Source organism: Sylvia atricapilla, chromosome 15, assembly GCF_009819655.1.
Source record: "Sylvia atricapilla isolate bSylAtr1 chromosome 15, bSylAtr1.pri, whole genome shotgun sequence".
NCBI lineage: Eukaryota > Metazoa > Chordata > Aves > Passeriformes > Sylviidae > Sylvia > Sylvia atricapilla.
In genome coordinates, this window is record NC_089154.1 from 1,184,705 (window position 1) to 1,201,532 (window position 16,828).

General features: G+C 40.5%; 2 protein-coding genes across 2 annotated transcripts; one reads left to right on the forward strand and one right to left on the reverse strand.

Annotated features, from left to right (window-relative positions):
• The first annotated feature begins 21 nt into the window (after positions 1-21).
• EIF2AK1 (eukaryotic translation initiation factor 2 alpha kinase 1) lies at positions 22-12,977 on the forward strand. Its single transcript, XM_066329676.1, has 15 exons — positions 22-457; positions 875-1,033; positions 2,248-2,384; positions 3,089-3,120; positions 3,581-3,680; positions 4,367-4,447; positions 4,817-4,926; positions 6,228-6,269; positions 6,544-6,931; positions 8,003-8,114; positions 9,587-9,693; positions 11,399-11,519; positions 11,634-11,713; positions 12,080-12,313; positions 12,773-12,977. Exons 1-15 carry the CDS (start codon positions 373-375, stop codon positions 12,893-12,895), a joined length of 1,911 nt encoding a protein of 636 aa, XP_066185773.1. The 5' UTR covers positions 22-372; the 3' UTR covers positions 12,896-12,977.
• A 158-nt stretch (positions 12,978-13,135) lies between these two features.
• Positions 13,136-16,758, reverse strand: AIMP2 (aminoacyl tRNA synthetase complex interacting multifunctional protein 2). Its single transcript, XM_066329677.1, has 4 exons — positions 16,605-16,758; positions 14,887-15,093; positions 14,145-14,376; positions 13,136-13,656 (listed from the first exon to the last, which is right to left on the reverse strand). The coding sequence occupies exons 1-4, from the start codon at positions 16,725-16,727 to the stop codon at positions 13,271-13,273; spliced, it is 948 nt and encodes a 315-aa protein (XP_066185774.1). The 5' UTR covers positions 16,728-16,758; the 3' UTR covers positions 13,136-13,270.
• Positions 16,759-16,828: the final 70 nt, after the last annotated feature.

A 16,828-nucleotide genomic window follows, 5' to 3' on the forward strand; every position in this document is an offset into this window, starting at 1 on the left:
GGGGGAGGAGAGGAGGCGGCGGCGGCGGCGGGGGGAACAGCGAGCGCCTCCGGGTCACACGGGGACCGGCACCGCCCCTGTGCCGCGGCCGGGAGCCGCTAGAGGGGGCTCGGCGACCCCCGGGCCGGGCGCGGGGCTGACGCGGGCTGCGGGCGGCGCCGGGCCCCGCGCGGAGGGGAGGGGACGCTCCGCTCCCCGCCGCAGACCTGGCTGCGAGCTCGTCCCCGCCTCCCGGGCCGAAGGTGTCCCCTCTCGGGTTTATCCCTCTGGTTCACGTTTTATCGTTCCGCGCCCAAAGAGCGGCCATAAACGCTGGCCCGGTCCCCGGAGCCGCCCGCGGGGGGCTGGGTGAGCCCCGCCGGCCCCCGCCGCATGAGGGGCCGGAGGGCTGCGGGCCTGCGGGCGCCGGTGCCCGCCATCGAGTTCCCCGAGGAGAGCCCGGAGCCGCGCTTCGATGGTAAGCGGTGCTGAGGCAGCCCTGTGGGCGAGCGGGGAAATGCGCCTTTCCCCGGCTGGCAGGGAGGGAAGCCCGGTAGACCCGCCGCCTTCCTCTTCCTGCCCTTCCCCAGCGCTCGGCGGCGGCCGCGGGGCTGATGCAAGAGCGGGCAGGCCCTGAGCAGCGCCCTGCCCCGCGGCCGCCGGGCCCGCAACCCCTGCCCCGGGCGCCTCGGCCTCCCCGGCTACCTGCTTTCTGCGTAAAGAAATTAATTAGCTTCCTAATTAGCCTCTTAAGCTATTCGCTCGGTGGCAGCTCGGGTGCTGCCTCTGTGAGCCGCGGTTGTGTTGAAGCTGTGTGGCTGGCTGTACATTGTTTTGGTGTTAAGGTAAATGGGTGTGTACTGAGACCTAAGTTCATTCGTCTGTCTTCTTCCAGAATCGGATGTGCCGGCGGAGCTGCGAGTTGCAAACGGTTCACAGAAATTTGTGAAGTTCACTTCGACCATCCAGAACCAGCTGCTGCTTGTGTCACTGCTGGAGCACCTCTGTCACATGTACACGCACAACCCCGTTCACTCCAGGGGTTTGTTCCGAAGTTAGTAAGGAGAGTTCGTTCCTGTCTCTCAAACTGCCTTACTGCAATGTGTACCAGACCCTTCTGTGCAGAGTTACAGTGTAATAGCAATACAAAGCTGTAGGTTTCATCCCACTGGGATGTGAAGAGGATAAATACCTTAAATCAACTAAATTGGCAGTGACAACTTGTCTTATTTTTGAAAACAGTAACAGAATATCGTTGTAGATGTAAGGGTCAGACAGCTCTGTTCCAGCTACATCATGTGAGTTGCATCATGAGAAGAGCAGCAGGGTAAATTATATTACTGTTAAATGTGATCTGAAAATCACATTTAGAATGTGATTTAGAAGAGGAATTTAATAAAATATTTACCATGAAGTAGTTGCAGTAGAGTCTTCACTAAATACTTCAAAATTATATTCTGTGAAAATCTGAGTAAATACCTTTACAAGTTCTTTATTTTGACGTAAAGTCCCTTGATATCATTCAGGGAATTTGCAGTTTTAAGCGTGAAGTGTTACTTTCAAAATATCTTCTTGGTATATGACTTATTATGGGTATTTTGTCCATTTAGGCATATACTTAGTGCATTTAAGAAAGCATATCCATGGGTTTTGTCCTTGCTTGACATCACTGTAACAATAAAATCGAATGCGTTTTTCATAGCTAAAATTTATGCCATTTGTAGCATCACAGTTGCACCCCTGTCCAGCATTTGTTTGCCACAGTTGTTTGACTCCAAATGAGAAAGATGAGGTGGTGGAAGGGAGCAACTTCATTCTCTGAGTATGTGCTCAAGTGTATGGATTTGGATGGGAATTAGAAAATCTTGACACTACCACTCTTTTGATTATAAATCCATCCTTGTGATTGTGAACCTGCTTTGAGTTTTTCTTTTCACTGATCAAAATGAGTCCAAAAGTCAAAGGTAAGTGAATGGGGTGGATGTTTGTGTAGCTCATCTGCTGAGGTGAGGAAGGAGGTGCAGTTGTGACCCTGGAAGTCATAGCAACTAATTGTATTATGTGAAGGGATTCCCATAGAGCAGCTCTGGTTTGGATTGAATTAGTTTTAATTGCTAAGAGTAGGGGAACAGCGTTGGGGTAGGAGGGATTGTTCAGTTTTTCAGACACGTGATCTTTCAAATAAGATTTCTTGTTTAAAAACGTTATGTATGTTATTGGCTGGCTTTATTTAATGTTTTTCTGACCCTTCTCTGTTCCTTTGTGCAGTTCTTCGTCAGACTTTCACAAGAACAGGTTTACTCTCCCCTTTTGTCTTTTGTGATGAATTCAGTACTGTAAGACTGCAGCACAACAGAGCCATTACTGAACTGATGAAAGCAGCTAATCAACAAATACTTAATGAGGTAAGCTTTGCTACATGTCTGTGGCAACCTCTGCAGTAAGGAGCTTTTGTTTAGGGGTGATTTTAAGATTGGATTTGGTCTTTTTAATAATTATACAAAATAACTTCTTAGCTGTTTGGGGAGGCTCGCTCTGGTTGTAAAGGTACAAAACAGTTTTTGAAGCCACCAGTATTTTGTATCTTACTAAATAGTAATAATAAAACAAGTTGCATGTTTATAAACAAAGGCAAGGTGTTTATTGCCAGGTGTAAGTATTGCTACAGCTTTTATTGACAGACATCCATTTTCAACTTTAAACTGTTGGTTATCCTAATACTCATATTTACATTAGTGAAGGGTGTAGTTTGTGTACTTCTACTTCAGGCTGAATCAGAGCTGTTTGCCTATCCTGCTGCTTGAACTAGGCTAATTAATTTTGTTTTAAACACATTTTAGAGCCCTCATTTTATCCTGTTTGCCAGCAGAACTCTAAAAGGGCAGTAATCTCTCCAGCAGAGAGATGTTAACAGATTACCAGTGGGATAATAGTACTTCAGTTTGCTGAAGCTCTCTGCAGCATGGGAATGGCTGTCAGTAGCCTCATTTTCTTCCAAGAAGGAGGTTGCAGTTTCTGTTTTGATGAAGCTGTCTGTGCCACTGGCACAGCAGACATGTTACTCTTCTTATATGTCATGATTTTTATGTTGGATTTTCTTGTTTCATAGGAACTTGATAATGGAGAGTCTCTTGCAATTGGGTATGTATTCAAAGCATGTAGAAATACTGAATGAACTCCTTCCCTAAAGTTCTGTGCTTCACTTTGGATTTAATTAATACTGCATTTCATGTTTTGGCTCTGAAACATAGAAAAAAGGTAAAGGTTTCTCCAAATTCTCAGAATGATGCGGTGATAATTTGTTCTTCAGTACAACTCTTGCAGTCAGTGCCACTGTTCAGGAAAACAAGATTTATCAGGCATCAGTGTAAAAAATAATCTGCACACCTCTGTTAAAACAGAGTATGAATTTGTAGTACATGTGCATGCTCTTGCAGTCTGCTGGTTTTCAGTATTCACTGAAACTCAGACTGGTACATTATGGTGATGTCAAAGTACTTTCTTATTTTTTTCATAACTTGACTATTTTTAGAATGTATGCAGCTGTATCTTACTTGTAGGTTATAATTTAATTTAATGCAGCCTAACTTTTCTCAACTAGAGAAAAAGAAGTTCTCTTTGAAGCACAGACTTCACGGTACTTGAATGAATTTGAAGAGGTTGCAAGGCTAGGAAGAGGAGGATATGGCAAAGTATACAAGGTATTCTTTACTTCTCATATAAAAATGCTCTGTTTATATCTAGTTTTTCATTGGAATTTTGAATTACTGTTTCAGCTGTACTGCCAATTGTTTTTTGAATAGAAGAGGTGCAAATCTGTACCTTAGAAGAAAGTTGGTGTTTCATTTCAAAAGCTGCTCTGTTGTATTAAGTTTTGTTTGTCAGAAGCAGGGTACATCAGATGTTTTACTTTGTGTATTTTGACCCTTCTAAAGTGAATGAAAACTCTTCATTTGACATGTGAAGTATTATGATATATTAACTCCAAACAGCATTGGAACTGATTGGTCTGCACACCCCAATGCTTTAATTGTGGCTGCTTTTAAAAAATGGGCTTCAGTATGAACATTAACTGTCCAAGCCAATGCTGAGTTGTGTTAAGTACTTGTGGTGTATGGCAAGCCCAAGTTTCCCCATGAGCTATATGCCATGTGGAAATGACAAATGTGGTCTCACATATGTATTGAGGACCTGTTAAGCAGTTATCAGGACTTCTCCTATCCCTGTATGACAGCAGGGGCCTCATCCCAGTTTCATTCCCTGATACAGGTGATACTCCGTAGGAATGGGGTGCAGTAATAAAATTTTGGAAAATAGTGAGTTTGAAAGGATTTAATTAATCCAAGCACATTAACATCTCATTTTCTCCTATTGTAATTGTTTTCAGGTTAGAAACAAGTTAGATGGTCAGTTCTATGCTATTAAAAAGATTAAAATTAAGAAGGCTACAAGAAGAGATTGCATGAAGGTATTCTTCTTCCTGTATTTTGTTCCTTTTTTAACTCCTCTGTAGCTTATTCCATTCAAATTTATTAATGTAGCTAATATAATTTTTTATGCATTCTGAATTTCTAAAGGTTTGAGCCTATCAATACCTAGTAGAAAAAAAGTAAATGAGTTGCACTGAAGTCCATTAAAAGACCTGTATTAATTACTTGAATTTGATCATCTGTGCGATGATGAAAATAATTTTTTTTTAAGCTTTCAATTTTTTTCTGTTACTGTAACAATTTCACCTCTTCTTTCTCTCTAAGAAACTTACTTTTTGTTACCTTTCATGTTTACTAACCACTCAGAGTAAAGGAGTGTCACACTGTGGGTTTTTTGGTCTTTTTAGGTGCTCCGAGAAGTCAAAGTGCTGGCTGGGCTGCAGCATCCCAATATTGTAGGCTATCACACTGCTTGGATGGAACAAGTTCAAACAGCACATCCAAAAGGAAAGTGTGGCTCATTGTGTAATTCTTGCTTGCATCTTACAACCTCTGTACTGTTATTTTTCAGGAGAGTATTACCTCTCTGATAAAATGACTGTTTTTCCCCTCCTTAAAAGAAAAGGGAATTACCGGTGATCAGCAAGTCCTTCTGTGCACTCAATCCCTCCTTACCAAATAATTTATCTGTTACTTAATGATTAATTTGGAACTGTGGAAATATTAGCTTTGCTTGTGGTAAGACATGAGGAGGATTTTAAAGTTATGTGATAGTCAGTGAAATGCAGTGAAAACCTTTTAATGCAAGAAGTAGTGCGTTGATGAGAAGAATGAATGCTGAGGAATGAGCCACCTGGAGTGATGAATAGGACAAAACCCTCACAAATTTGCAGCTATGTTTTGAAGTCTCAGAGATATAGCAAAACTAGAATAAGCATCCCAGTATGCTTCTCTTTGGATCTGGAAAAGATGCAAGAAAAGCTGAAAGAGCCAGGAAGTATATACTTTGAATGATAAAATCCCTCTGTCAAAACCTCTTTATTTTGCTTTCCAAGTTAGACTTTTAAATTTGATGAATGGTGTCCATATTCCTGCACTGACAGAGCAATTGGATTTTTTTGTGTATCAGCTACTGTCTGTAACTGTTGAGAATTTATCTGCTTTTATGTTCATTCTACACCTTCTCTGTTTTTGTCTTCAGGTTCTTTGTTCTCAGCTCTTTGCACACTGGTTCCTGTGGTCCCTTTGTAACCCTAATCCACTGGTCCCTTTCTAGTCCTTTCCTGGAATGCCTTTAGCAATTAAATCTTTTGATCCTCTCTTAGTGGGAGGTTTGGTTATGCTCTGTATAACTTTATTGCTTTCCAAGTCACTGACTTGGTGCTCATCCAGCCATAAACACAAAATAAAATGCATAGGAAGTTGACAGTAGATTAAAACAGGCAAAACTTTTTAACTAATGATCCAGAGAATCTCGAGGGAAGCAATTGTTTAATGCTGGGAGCCCTCCATAAGTATTTAATGGTGGTAATGGAAATGTATAATGAAATCTATAGGTAGCTTCTGTGGTGCTTTATGGTTTCCCTTGTCTTAAAAAAATTGATGTTTTATATTTGCTTCTGTGTGCTAAAACCAGCTTTTTCATCTAAAAATGCAATTTTAATGACAATTATTTCTAAGATACCCAGTGTCTTTAAAATAGCAGCAGTGTGATGTGAAGGGTGATGCCTTGTGGAGCTGCTTCTTTAACTGAGTGTTATTCTTTAGGTTGTTTTATGAAATACCGTATTTATCTTTGCATCCAACAGATAAAACAACAATGGAGTTGCAACCATTATTTTTGGAGCAAGAGAGTAGCAGGTGAGTATTACTAATCTCAGTGATAACATACATATTAAACTTTATCTTCAGCTGTCTGGACAGCTGTCCAAAATCCCTGCTGGTAGAAAGTATTAAATCAGCTGGAGCCTGCACTGACAGTTATGTAATCCTGGAGTTTTATGTGGGGAAGCAGCTGAACTCTTTCTTGGCAGTGCTGTTTGCAATTGGGGGAAAAAATTCAGTATGGTGTATCACAAATAGATGGTATGAAACTGTGTACTTACTTGAGTTTCTCTGCCTTTGTTATTTTCAGTGATCACTGTCACATCCAGAGTGTGGAAAGTGGTAGTTCAATTATCTTTGCTGACCTTACCTCACAAGAAAAGAAGTCCTGTGACAGTACCGGTCTTAAAAATGTGCGTAGAGAATCAGTGCAGAACATGGATGTGAGGAATGACTTCTCAAACAGTGATAGCAAAGCGTGTGTGAGACCAAATAAATGTGAATTATCCACAGAACTACAAGAAGACTTTGTAAATCATGTTTACAATTTATCAACTGATGTGGGCAATCATTCAACACGGGGACCTCATTCCAGTCTGGATCCAGATGCTAGCACTGAGAGCGAGTCCTGCTCTGAAAGCAAGTCCTGCACTGAAGTATGCCCCAAAAATGAGGTAGCACTCTGTGGAGAGTTTGAGGTAAATACTTATCTGCTCTCTAATTTTGTGTTGTTTTTAAAGTAGTTCAGTAGACAGTGTAAATGAATGATTTATAACAATAAATTTAAAAGAAGGGAATGACTGCAAGCAGAGCCAAAAGTCTGTTTTTACTTAAATGGGTAACAGCATTACAAGGAAGCTGACCAGGGGAGCTGGCAAAGCTCAGCATCTGTGAGGAACTTTCTGTGTGTTAGGCATCTTGAATCCTTTCAAAGTACCTGCATGAATAAAAAGTGCTACTGCTGCATTATACAGCCCCATCAGAATTGAAAATCGTTAGCTTTCCCTAATGAAAGCTAAAGCAGCAGTTAATGATGAAAGTGTCTTGGTATGCCATGTGGTGCCCATGCAGTGTAGGAGTACATGGGAAAGAGATAAAAGCAGGTTGGAGCAGGGAAGCATTTGTGCTTCTCAAACCTTGTTGTTGTTTATACCATACCACTGGTCTGTTATGTATAACACAAGCAGCTCTGGAATGCTCCAAGCTTTTGCTTTCACTTGGAGCTGCCTCTTGCAAGGAAGCCAGTTTTAAAGGTGTCTGCTCGAGTTGTCCAGGTTATCAAATGAACTGGTCCATTACTGGAAACTGACCTGCATATTCATGGTAATAAATCAAACAGTTGGACTCAAAGGTCTTTTCCAACCTAAACAACTCTGATTATGTAAAATACTGTATCAAGCAGTTGATTTTTTTTCTGCTATTTTATATTGATGAAGCTGGAATAAACCTCTGTTTAGTATTTCTAAAGGGTTTCAAACTCTAATTTGAATATTAAAGACATATCTGGCAATTTCATTAGCATGTATCATATAACAATTCTTAAAATTTAAGAAACAAGCAAAAAACTCCCCAAAACTAGATAGCATTGTTGCATCTGCTTCTTGAGTGCAATAGATTACTAATATTGTACTTGATGCCCTTTTGGAACCTGTTTTTGAAGGGCTTTTTTTTTTAAATGAATTTTGTGTTTATTTGCTTTAAAGAAAATAACTAAGGAAATACAGTTTATGTTACAGTGGTAAAATTATGGACCATTATTTTTCTGTTAGGTGGAGTATCATTTGATGCTTCATATACAAATGCAGCTGTGTGAAATATCCTTGTGGGATTGGATTGCTGACCGTAATAAAAGATACAACAAGAGATCAGAGGACACTTCTAGTAAGATTCATCACTGTCTTATTCATTGTAAAGCAAATAATTTTTTTTAAATAATTTGAAGTGCAGTTATCTAATTTTATTTTACTTCAGCAGCTTATAATACAGATCTTCATTAAATTTCTTAGTCACTTCATCAAATAGCAGCTTGTATTGAATTTTTGCATGATAGATGTTGGTAAAAGAATTGAAACTCCTGAGTTTTAGACAGCTCTTCAAAAAAAAAAATAAAAATGACTGAATGCCTGAGGCCTAGTTGTTACCAGGGAAAATCAGTGTCTGGGCAATACTCTGTATTTGAAACACAGTTTTTTTTTTTACAGAATCTGCTGCTTATCAGAAGGCTGGGTAAAGGGTAATTTATCTGCTGCAGAAAATAGAATTATATCATTTGATCCAGACAGGTTAATTTATAATAGGTTAAAGAACTTAACATTGGCTTTTTCTGAGTGACCAGGGGGTTCTCCTGCCCTCCTACCAAGCAGTCATCAGTAACTGTTGACATTTGGAAGAAAAATTCCAATGCTCTTAAAGCAGTAGAGGCATGTTCCATTCTCTGGGGTGGCTGTATAAAAGCAGCATATGCACAGCAGGTTGTAAAACAAAATGTGTGATTCATGTTTTATATTAGTTTTAATCAGTTTTAAGGTAAAGCTGTTCTTTTCAATAATAGAGACAGGTTTACCAGCAGACTATCAGCTGACTTCCACTAGTCTCTCCTGTAATCATAATCTTTTAGCTTTCATGAGCTAAAAGATGATGTTCTTGGTCAGGAAATGACAGAATTATGACATTTGAGCTTGCAAAAGGCTGTTTTCACACCTTTTTATGGAAAAGGTGATTGTTATCATAGGTTAGACATGAAGAAATAGAAATCCAAATGTGAGTAAATGGTGAGTGTTCAAAAAGACACATTAAATATGGGTCATTAGAGCACAGAGACAAAGTAGTTTAATAAAATAGTTATATGAAAAATGGTCAAAACAAGGAGGTGCTAAGTTTATTTAGGACAGCTACAGCCAGAGGAGACTGGGGAATTTCAGAGGGTAGCACAGCAGAAGGATTAGGAACAAAACAAGAGAGTGTAAAGCAATAGAGGCAGCAATTTATGTCACTACATAAATTAGTATGATTTTATCTGGAACTGTATTTTTCATGCTAGGTCAAGACTTACATGAAAGTAAAGAGTTTGTTAAATTCATGATCAGATATCTGATGGGGGTTGGAAGAATCTTTTCAGGAGGATATATGTTCATGTTCCCTGAACTTCCCTTTTTGGAATTTTGATGTTAGTGACTTTTTGCTGATTCAGAAATAGTATCTTGAGAGAAAGCATGGCAAAATCCGTTTTTAAAATATGCTCATTCTGCTAAAAAATTATTCTACAGCATAAATAAACAGATTTCAACAAGACATACCTCCGTAATCTTACATAACTCAGTAAAACTAGCTGAAATAATTCCAATTGTTTTAAGGTCCATACCATCTGGTGGATGTTTCCTGGACAATGAAGATTTTCCAGGAGATAGTAGGAGGAGTTTGCTATATCCACAGCATGGGAGTGATGCATCGAGACATAAAAGTAAGTTCATCCAATTCCTGCTTGAGGTTGAAGAAAACAAAAACAATTGACATTATGGGAGAATGAATAGAGAGAATAGTTGCTTTCATAGAGATGACCTGGGCTCTTAAGAATTTACTTGTTACATATGAAAAAATACATGATCTCCTCTACAGCAGGGTCATACTTTCTTTACTATCAGCCTACTACTCAGTTATGTTGACTTACAAGTGGATTTTAAGCTCTGGAGGTGTTTCCTCCTTTGAAATGATTTTTCTGTCAGAAACAGGCATGGTCAGATTGGGTTTCTTTTGTCTCAGTCTTTCCTTAACCAGGGTAGAAACCTAATGACCTAAAAAAAAATTACTTTAGGTAATCACAAAAGTAAGCAAAGGCCCTTGACTACACCTCAGTTTTCTAACTGCATACAGTTAGCTTCTGAAAATATATTCTAGTTGCTTGCTAGATAGACCTGAATAGCAAGGAAGTGAATGTGTGTTTTCCATCTTTGCTTCCTAGCCAGGTTTTCTGCATCTGATACAGCAGGTCTGTGAAGAAATCATGGCTATTAAAACTTCACATGTGGAAGCTTGGAACTACTTGAAATCACACAGTCTTCACTGTGGATTAATTTTCATTTTTCTGTCAAATGTTTCAGGGTGAACAGTTTTTCAGTTTGCCTTCTCATTTAATATCATCAAGGCCTTATTGTCCAAAGTCTGGTAGTTATATAAAGAATTCCAGAATTCCATAGTTACTGCAAAACCTAGTTTTGAGCCAGTTTTGATGGTTTTCACCATATATTCTTCTAATGGTGACTTTGCAGATACCTAGCAGAGACTGTAATTTCTGGGATAATACTCTAAGGAAGTTTTTCAGTGTGTGAATTTCTGAGGACAGAAGCCCAGTGGGTGGGTCTCCTGGATGTGTTTTTACTTCAGTGGATATGAGAAGCCTAGCAACTTGTTCAACAGGGCTGCATCTTTTAAATTTGGTCTGCATTGAATAAAGGAAAATAATGGCAATTGCCCATCTCTTGTTAAACTATTCACATCTCCTTTATACACTAATAAAAGACCAACTGTTTCCTTTGTGCCACCTGAGCAAGTTGGGGGATGTTTCTAGATACATAATGCTTGCATTTCTCCTTCTTAGTGGTCCTGTAACCAAAATATATGGATAGAAACTGTTTCAGTTTTCTGAGTCAGAGCTCTAAAGTCTGTCATAATTTGGCTTTTTTTTTTTTTTTCATAGCAGCCTCCCAGAACCAGTTAGTGTATTGCAGCTGCTTATCAGATAAAAAAATGTGTTTTGGTTTGTATTATGTCTAGCCCAATGATATTTAGTCATCTTTCCTGCTACATCAGTTGGTCAAGTTTACAAATTTACTGTCCACTTTTGCCTGTTCCTCTTTACTGTTCTGAAAATTTCCCAGTTTCTGCTGGGCGAAAAAATATTTAATCTTTTCACTAAATCCAGGGGGTTTTATGTTTTGCTTTTCTTACTTTTTTTCCATTCATTCTAGGTATGTGGTCTTTTGGCCCAAATGATATTGCTAGCACATGATGTGGTATCAGCAATTACTATTTTTTCTCTCCCACTACTAAAAATGTTAAATAATCATCTTATACCTGTGAAACATTGGATTTTACAGACTTTGAAACAGCTGAAATTTTGTAATTCTTTATATAGACATATTTTTAAATTGTATTGTCTTCATTTGCAGCCTAGAAATATCTTTCTACATGGATCTGATCATCAGGTAAAAATAGGTGACTTTGGATTAGCCTGCAAAGACCTTCTTTGGGATGATGCAGGCCAGTGGTTTCAGACAGAAAGGATAAATGGTAAGAGAAGAAAGTGTAATGGGTTTCAGTGTTTAAGTTTCTATGGTATTAAAATCATTAAACTGTTACTTGCAAGGGTAACAACACTTGTTAAGTCTCAATTGCCCTTCTAAGGACTGGCACATACTTCAGGAGTGGGGACCTGCCTCTATGCCTCACCAGAGCAGCTGCAGGGATCTCACTATGATTTCAAGGTAGAGAACTTTGTTTTGTTTCTTCTTTTAACACAATAGATAATAGAAATAAATCAAGCCTTTCAATAGGCAAATACATACTTGATCAATACATAAATATTCCTCTTACTGTGACTCATAGTGTTTTTGTTAAAACATGAATTTCAACTTTGCTTTCTCATTTGCTATTAAAGCAAAACTTAGTTTTTTAATATGCTGAGAATGTATATAGATTTGAATTTGTGTCCTTTCACTAGTGTCATGATACTCTTCCTGTCATTATGAAACTTGTTATGAAAATTTTTCATATCACGTTTTAAGAGAAAAAGAAGCCCACTAAGTTAAAACAGCAGTTACCCCAGAACTTTCTCTTCACCCCATTAACAGTCAGACATGTACAGCATGGGTGTTATCCTGCTAGAACTCTTCCAGCCATTTGGAACAGAAATGGAAAGAACAGAAGTTCTTACACGTTTAAGGACTGGCCAAATTCCTCACGCTTTCTACAAGCAATGGCCCACTCAGGCCAAGTTTGTGAAACTGCTCACCAGCCCCAGAGCTGCAGAACGCCCAACAGCGCCTCAGCTGCGGGACAGTGAACTCTTCCACACCACAGACCAGGTAACTTGTGCCAGGAACCCCAGCCCTTACAGCCTAAAGGAACACAAAAAGGAAATGCCCTTTGTCTCCCTGCCCTCATTACGTTTGTTTGGCTTTGAACTTAATCACACGTTCGTCCTAAGGCTCTTTTTCTGATTACAGTATTTAGGCCACTGTATTATTTCTGGTGTCTCTGCAATGACATAACTGCTTGGCAACTTTTGGAAGACTGTACAGTTGAGAAGTATTTTTATAGGTCAGAAAAGCTTTCAAAGTTTTTCACCACATCTGCAGAGCCTTCTAATCATTTTTCCTTTCCATCCCCCACTGCTTTGTGGATTAAGCTGTAGTATCAAGAATGTAGAATAGCTGAATGCTGCTGCATTCTGTCTGTAGTGAACTGCAAACACAGTTAGAGTAGGTCAGTAAGGCTTTATCCTTGCTTAGCTATAAATGAAGTAAACTGACTCTTATTTTCAGGTTATTTCTAACCTCCAACAGAAGGTGAGACAGCAAGAAGAAGAAATAGAGAAGCTGAGGGAGACAATACGACTGCTTTCTGAAGAGCAAGATGAACAAACAAGAGTAGGCTCTCCTGTTTAAGTACAGGAAGAACTAACCTCGATTGTGTGTTAAATTATATAAAATGTGGTTTTTTTACATAAAATATTTCAATGTATTTTCATTTGGCTGTCTGTTCTTAAAAGGATAAATACCTTTTTCCTTGACCAAAGGCTACTGAGAAAGGAATCATGTTGCAGTAGAAAAATCAAGGGCACAGCTTATATTTACATAGGATTAATTTACAGGCCTTAGCCATTGAACAAACATGTTAGCCCAGAGTTACAGCTGTAATACTTTTATTATTTTAGGATTCTGTCCAACTGTAATATTTAAAATACATCTCAGAAAAGACTCAAACATTACAGCAGGCATGAGGCAGAGTAAGATTAAAACATCACAATGAAGGGCAGAGGCTCACTTGAGCAGCTTCATGACAGAGCTGAAAGGTGCCAGGTTCTCACAGGACTTCATCCACTTCTGCACGTTGGCGGGGGCGGTGTTGGCGGCGCCCGTCTGCCGCAGCGCGCACCACGCCACCACGTCGGCCACCGTCAGTTCCGCGCCCACCAGCCACGAGCTCTTGCCCAGGGCCGTGTTCATGGAGCGCAGCACGGCCCCTCTCTCCTTGCTGCTGCCTTCTTTCAGCTGCAAGAGGGCTGTGTCCACCCAGCTGTCGATCAGAGTTGAGGTAACTGCATTGTACTTCTGCCCGAACAGGGAAAAGAGAAATCGAGCGATGTTCCCCTCTCCTTCTATAGGGCACATGGTTTGAATGCTAAACTTCATCTGGGGTTTGGGAACTGAAAACAACAGAAGGAAAAAAAAAAAAGTGAATACTACATAGTAAAGAAATTAACTAGAACGATAATTCCATGATGTATGTTTGTGATGCCAGCAACACTGTTAATATCATTAACCTGATGAAGATTTCAGTTGTGTGGGATAAAGAAATCACTTTTTGAAAAACTCAACCAAATCTCCTCTAATTTCTCTTCTAGCAACCTTAGTTGTAGAAACTGAAAAACATTTTAATTAAAAAATTAAAATCCTGAGGGTACAAACAACCCTGGCAATGGCATGTGTGTTTTAACACTAGTAACTATAAACAAGAATCTTCCTCTTCTGGCCCACCATGGTTCACAGCTACGAAAAGAGAACAGAAATATTTCCTGCTTCTTCATCTCCATGTCAGCACAGGGACACCGAGGCATCTGTGTGCAAGGGCTTATAGCACAAGTTTCATTTTCTCACCAATTGTAAAATACTGATCTACAAATTTCAGTCTTACCATCCTTCCAAATCAGGGTAAAGCCCAACTGATACTTATGACGTGGCTTCTTCTTAGTCTGCTCTCCAAAGCATTTCAAGAGGTTTTCTGGCACGTTTTTCACTGATGAATGTGTGTGAACAGCTGATAGTATTTTGTACCGTTCACAAAGCAGACTGTGTATCACTAACAGTGACAGTGGAGGTAGAGAAGGATTTGCATTGATGACAACATCTTTCAGGGCACCATAATCCTGAGTGGAAAGTAAAACATTCAGCAGGTAAGAGACATTCCAGATCATACTCATAACTATTGCTCTCATTTGACACCAAAATGTACACAGTTGTGCATGCATGTATCTGAAAATTTTAAGATATTCAAGTAAATAAATTCAAGCTTGGACATTTAGAACTTGTGTAGACCTTTAAACATCTTCCTTCCTCAACATGTTATTCAAGGACATGACTGAGATAAATTCTACTCCAAGATGAAGCCAATGTTAAAAGTTTTCAGTTTAGTTACAAACAAGAAACCAACTGTTGAAATTTCAAAATTAACTATTCTCACTTGAAATTATATCCAAATGAGCATACATAGAACTAATATTTATAAATGTTTGTGTCTGTAATCTGGATGGCCAAAATGAAATGGTAATTGTAGGTTGTATATTGAGTTCTGAGTGTCCCAGGTTTTAATGCTCCCCTTCCAGCCCTGAAAACTGAACGTAAAGAACGTACCTACCACTGTAACTCACTAAACTCACCTTTCCAAGCATCAGATCTAAGTCTGCTCCATTTGTTGTCAAAGGAGAAAATTCATCAGTTTGAATGATATTTGTTACATCAAAGTCAGCATCTGGGGTTTGTATCATCTTGGAGAGCCCATCCACAGCACTCTTCAGTTCATACAAGCGCTTCAGAATCTCTTCCTGGCGGGATTCAAGTGCTTGAAGTGATGGGTCAACCTCTTCCTACAGGAGAGGAAAAACCAAGGCCAGGTTAATGTTCACTCAACTCATTTAATGTTAAGTTTTGAAAGACTAAACGCCTTCAACTAGGCAGACCATTGTGAATATCATGGGCTTATATCCATCAGTTATCTCTTGTCTGCATGAGTGTGGTGAGATGGTGTATTTAATCAATTCCTGAAACCTTCCTGCTTGATAGTTTTTTTAAACCATTAGCTATAGCAAACTCTGTAACACAGTCAAAATAAGACAGTTGGCAGTGAAGTGCTGAATGATGACTGAAAAATGAAAGACAGGTTGTCAGGTTCTTTTTTAAGCCCAGAAGAGCAGATGGGTAAGTTTGTGGTACAGCGGCCAAACAAGGAAACTTTGACAAATCAGGCAGTAACAGAAGTAAAAAGGCCTGCAGGTTTAGATTGATGGTACAGTGTGGATTCAATTTGTTTCAGAGAATATAAATTATCGTGGGAAAAAAAACCCACTGTGGGCTTTGTTACATGTTAATACCAATGAGGCTTTTTATCTCAATTACCTCATAAGCACCACAACTTAAAATCTCTTTTATAAGTTGAAAAATATAATGTTGTGGCAGGTTTTAAGTCTAAAAGCTTAAAATAGCATGAAAGAAAAATCTTCAAATAGCCTATTTCTAAGGATCCTGAATAAGGATTAACAAATCCCAAACTATCGTGGATGACGAGATAAACAAGGTATCCAAGTAAAATCTTTATATCCACTTAAAATAATATTCCCAAAGAGAAGACCTCTTAAGTGACCACTGTTTAGTTAGTACGCGATTCCATACGTTGAAGTGGGAAGGCATTTGGTTAGCAATTATCTGAAGTTCTGCCCCAAAGTTACTCCAACTCAGTATCTCCACCACCATCCAGTGAGGGCACAGCAAATCCGTGAAGGCATCAAGCTAAAATTGGCCACAAGTGGCCTGGGAGAATTCCATGCATTCCTGGCACTGGAGAGAGGCTGCTCAACTAGACCTATGTAACACATTTTTGTCTTATTTACGGCAAAAGAAACTGAGAGTAGAACCAGAGGGTGTGCAGCTGGCTAAAACCCGAGCTGAGGCAGCAGAGCGATGATGCAGCAGGACAGAACGAGGCCTGCTGGGCACTTCTCTTACGGGGCTGCCAGGGAGCTCGGCAAGGCCATGCAAACATAAAAACCGCGACTGGGACACACGCGAGAGCCCAGAAAAGTCAAAATGAGAACTACTGAAGGCTTTAAAAACATTACAGAGCAATTCCTGAAAACGCTGGTTTTATTTAACCCTCGGACGCACGGCATACGGCGTGGCGGAGGCAGGGCCCCTCCTGCGGGCTGAGGCGGTGGGACACGGCCCCGTGAGCTCTCCGGAAACGGAGGCTCCTCCCGCTCCTACCGGGGCTGGGGCTCTCACCGAAGGGAATTCCGCCCAGCGGCCGCATGCCTAACCTCGCCAGGGCACGAACAGATGGCCGCGGCCCGAGCAGCTCCTTCCGCCCACCCCTCGCTCCTACCTGCGGCGGCGCGGCGGCGCCGGGGGCTCGGTGCAGGTTGGGCAGGGGGTACATACAGGTGGGCAGGTGCTCCGCCAGCACCCCCGCGCCGTGCACCGGCCGCACCTTGTACATCGCGGGCATGGCGGCCCCCGCCCCGCCGCGCGTCCGCTCCGCCGCCGCCGGCCCGCCCGCTGCCCCGCCATTGGCCGAGCGGCGCCTTACTGACAAGCGTGCCGCCCAAT

Excerpts from the sequence above, each read along its gene's own strand:
- AIMP2 (XM_066329677.1), bottom strand. The coding sequence starts at position 16,727 with ATGCCCGCGATGTACAAGGTGCGGCCGGTGCACGGCGCGGGGGTGCTG. Across the intron at positions 14,377-14,886 it reads TAGATCTGATGCTTGGAAAG|GATTATGGTGCCCTGAAAGA; the intron begins GTGAGTTTAGTG and ends CTTTCCACTCAG. Across the intron at positions 13,657-14,144 it reads TACCCTGATTTGGAAGGATG|TTCCCAAACCCCAGATGAAG; the intron begins GTAAGACTGAAA and ends TGTTGTTTTCAG.
- EIF2AK1 (XM_066329676.1), top strand. The coding sequence starts at position 373 with ATGAGGGGCCGGAGGGCTGCGGGCCTGCGGGCGCCGGTGCCCGCCATC. Across the intron at positions 6,270-6,543 it reads TTGGAGCAAGAGAGTAGCAG|TGATCACTGTCACATCCAGA; the intron begins GTGAGTATTACT and ends TGTTATTTTCAG. Across the intron at positions 11,520-11,633 it reads TCAGACAGAAAGGATAAATG|GACTGGCACATACTTCAGGA; the intron begins GTAAGAGAAGAA and ends TGCCCTTCTAAG.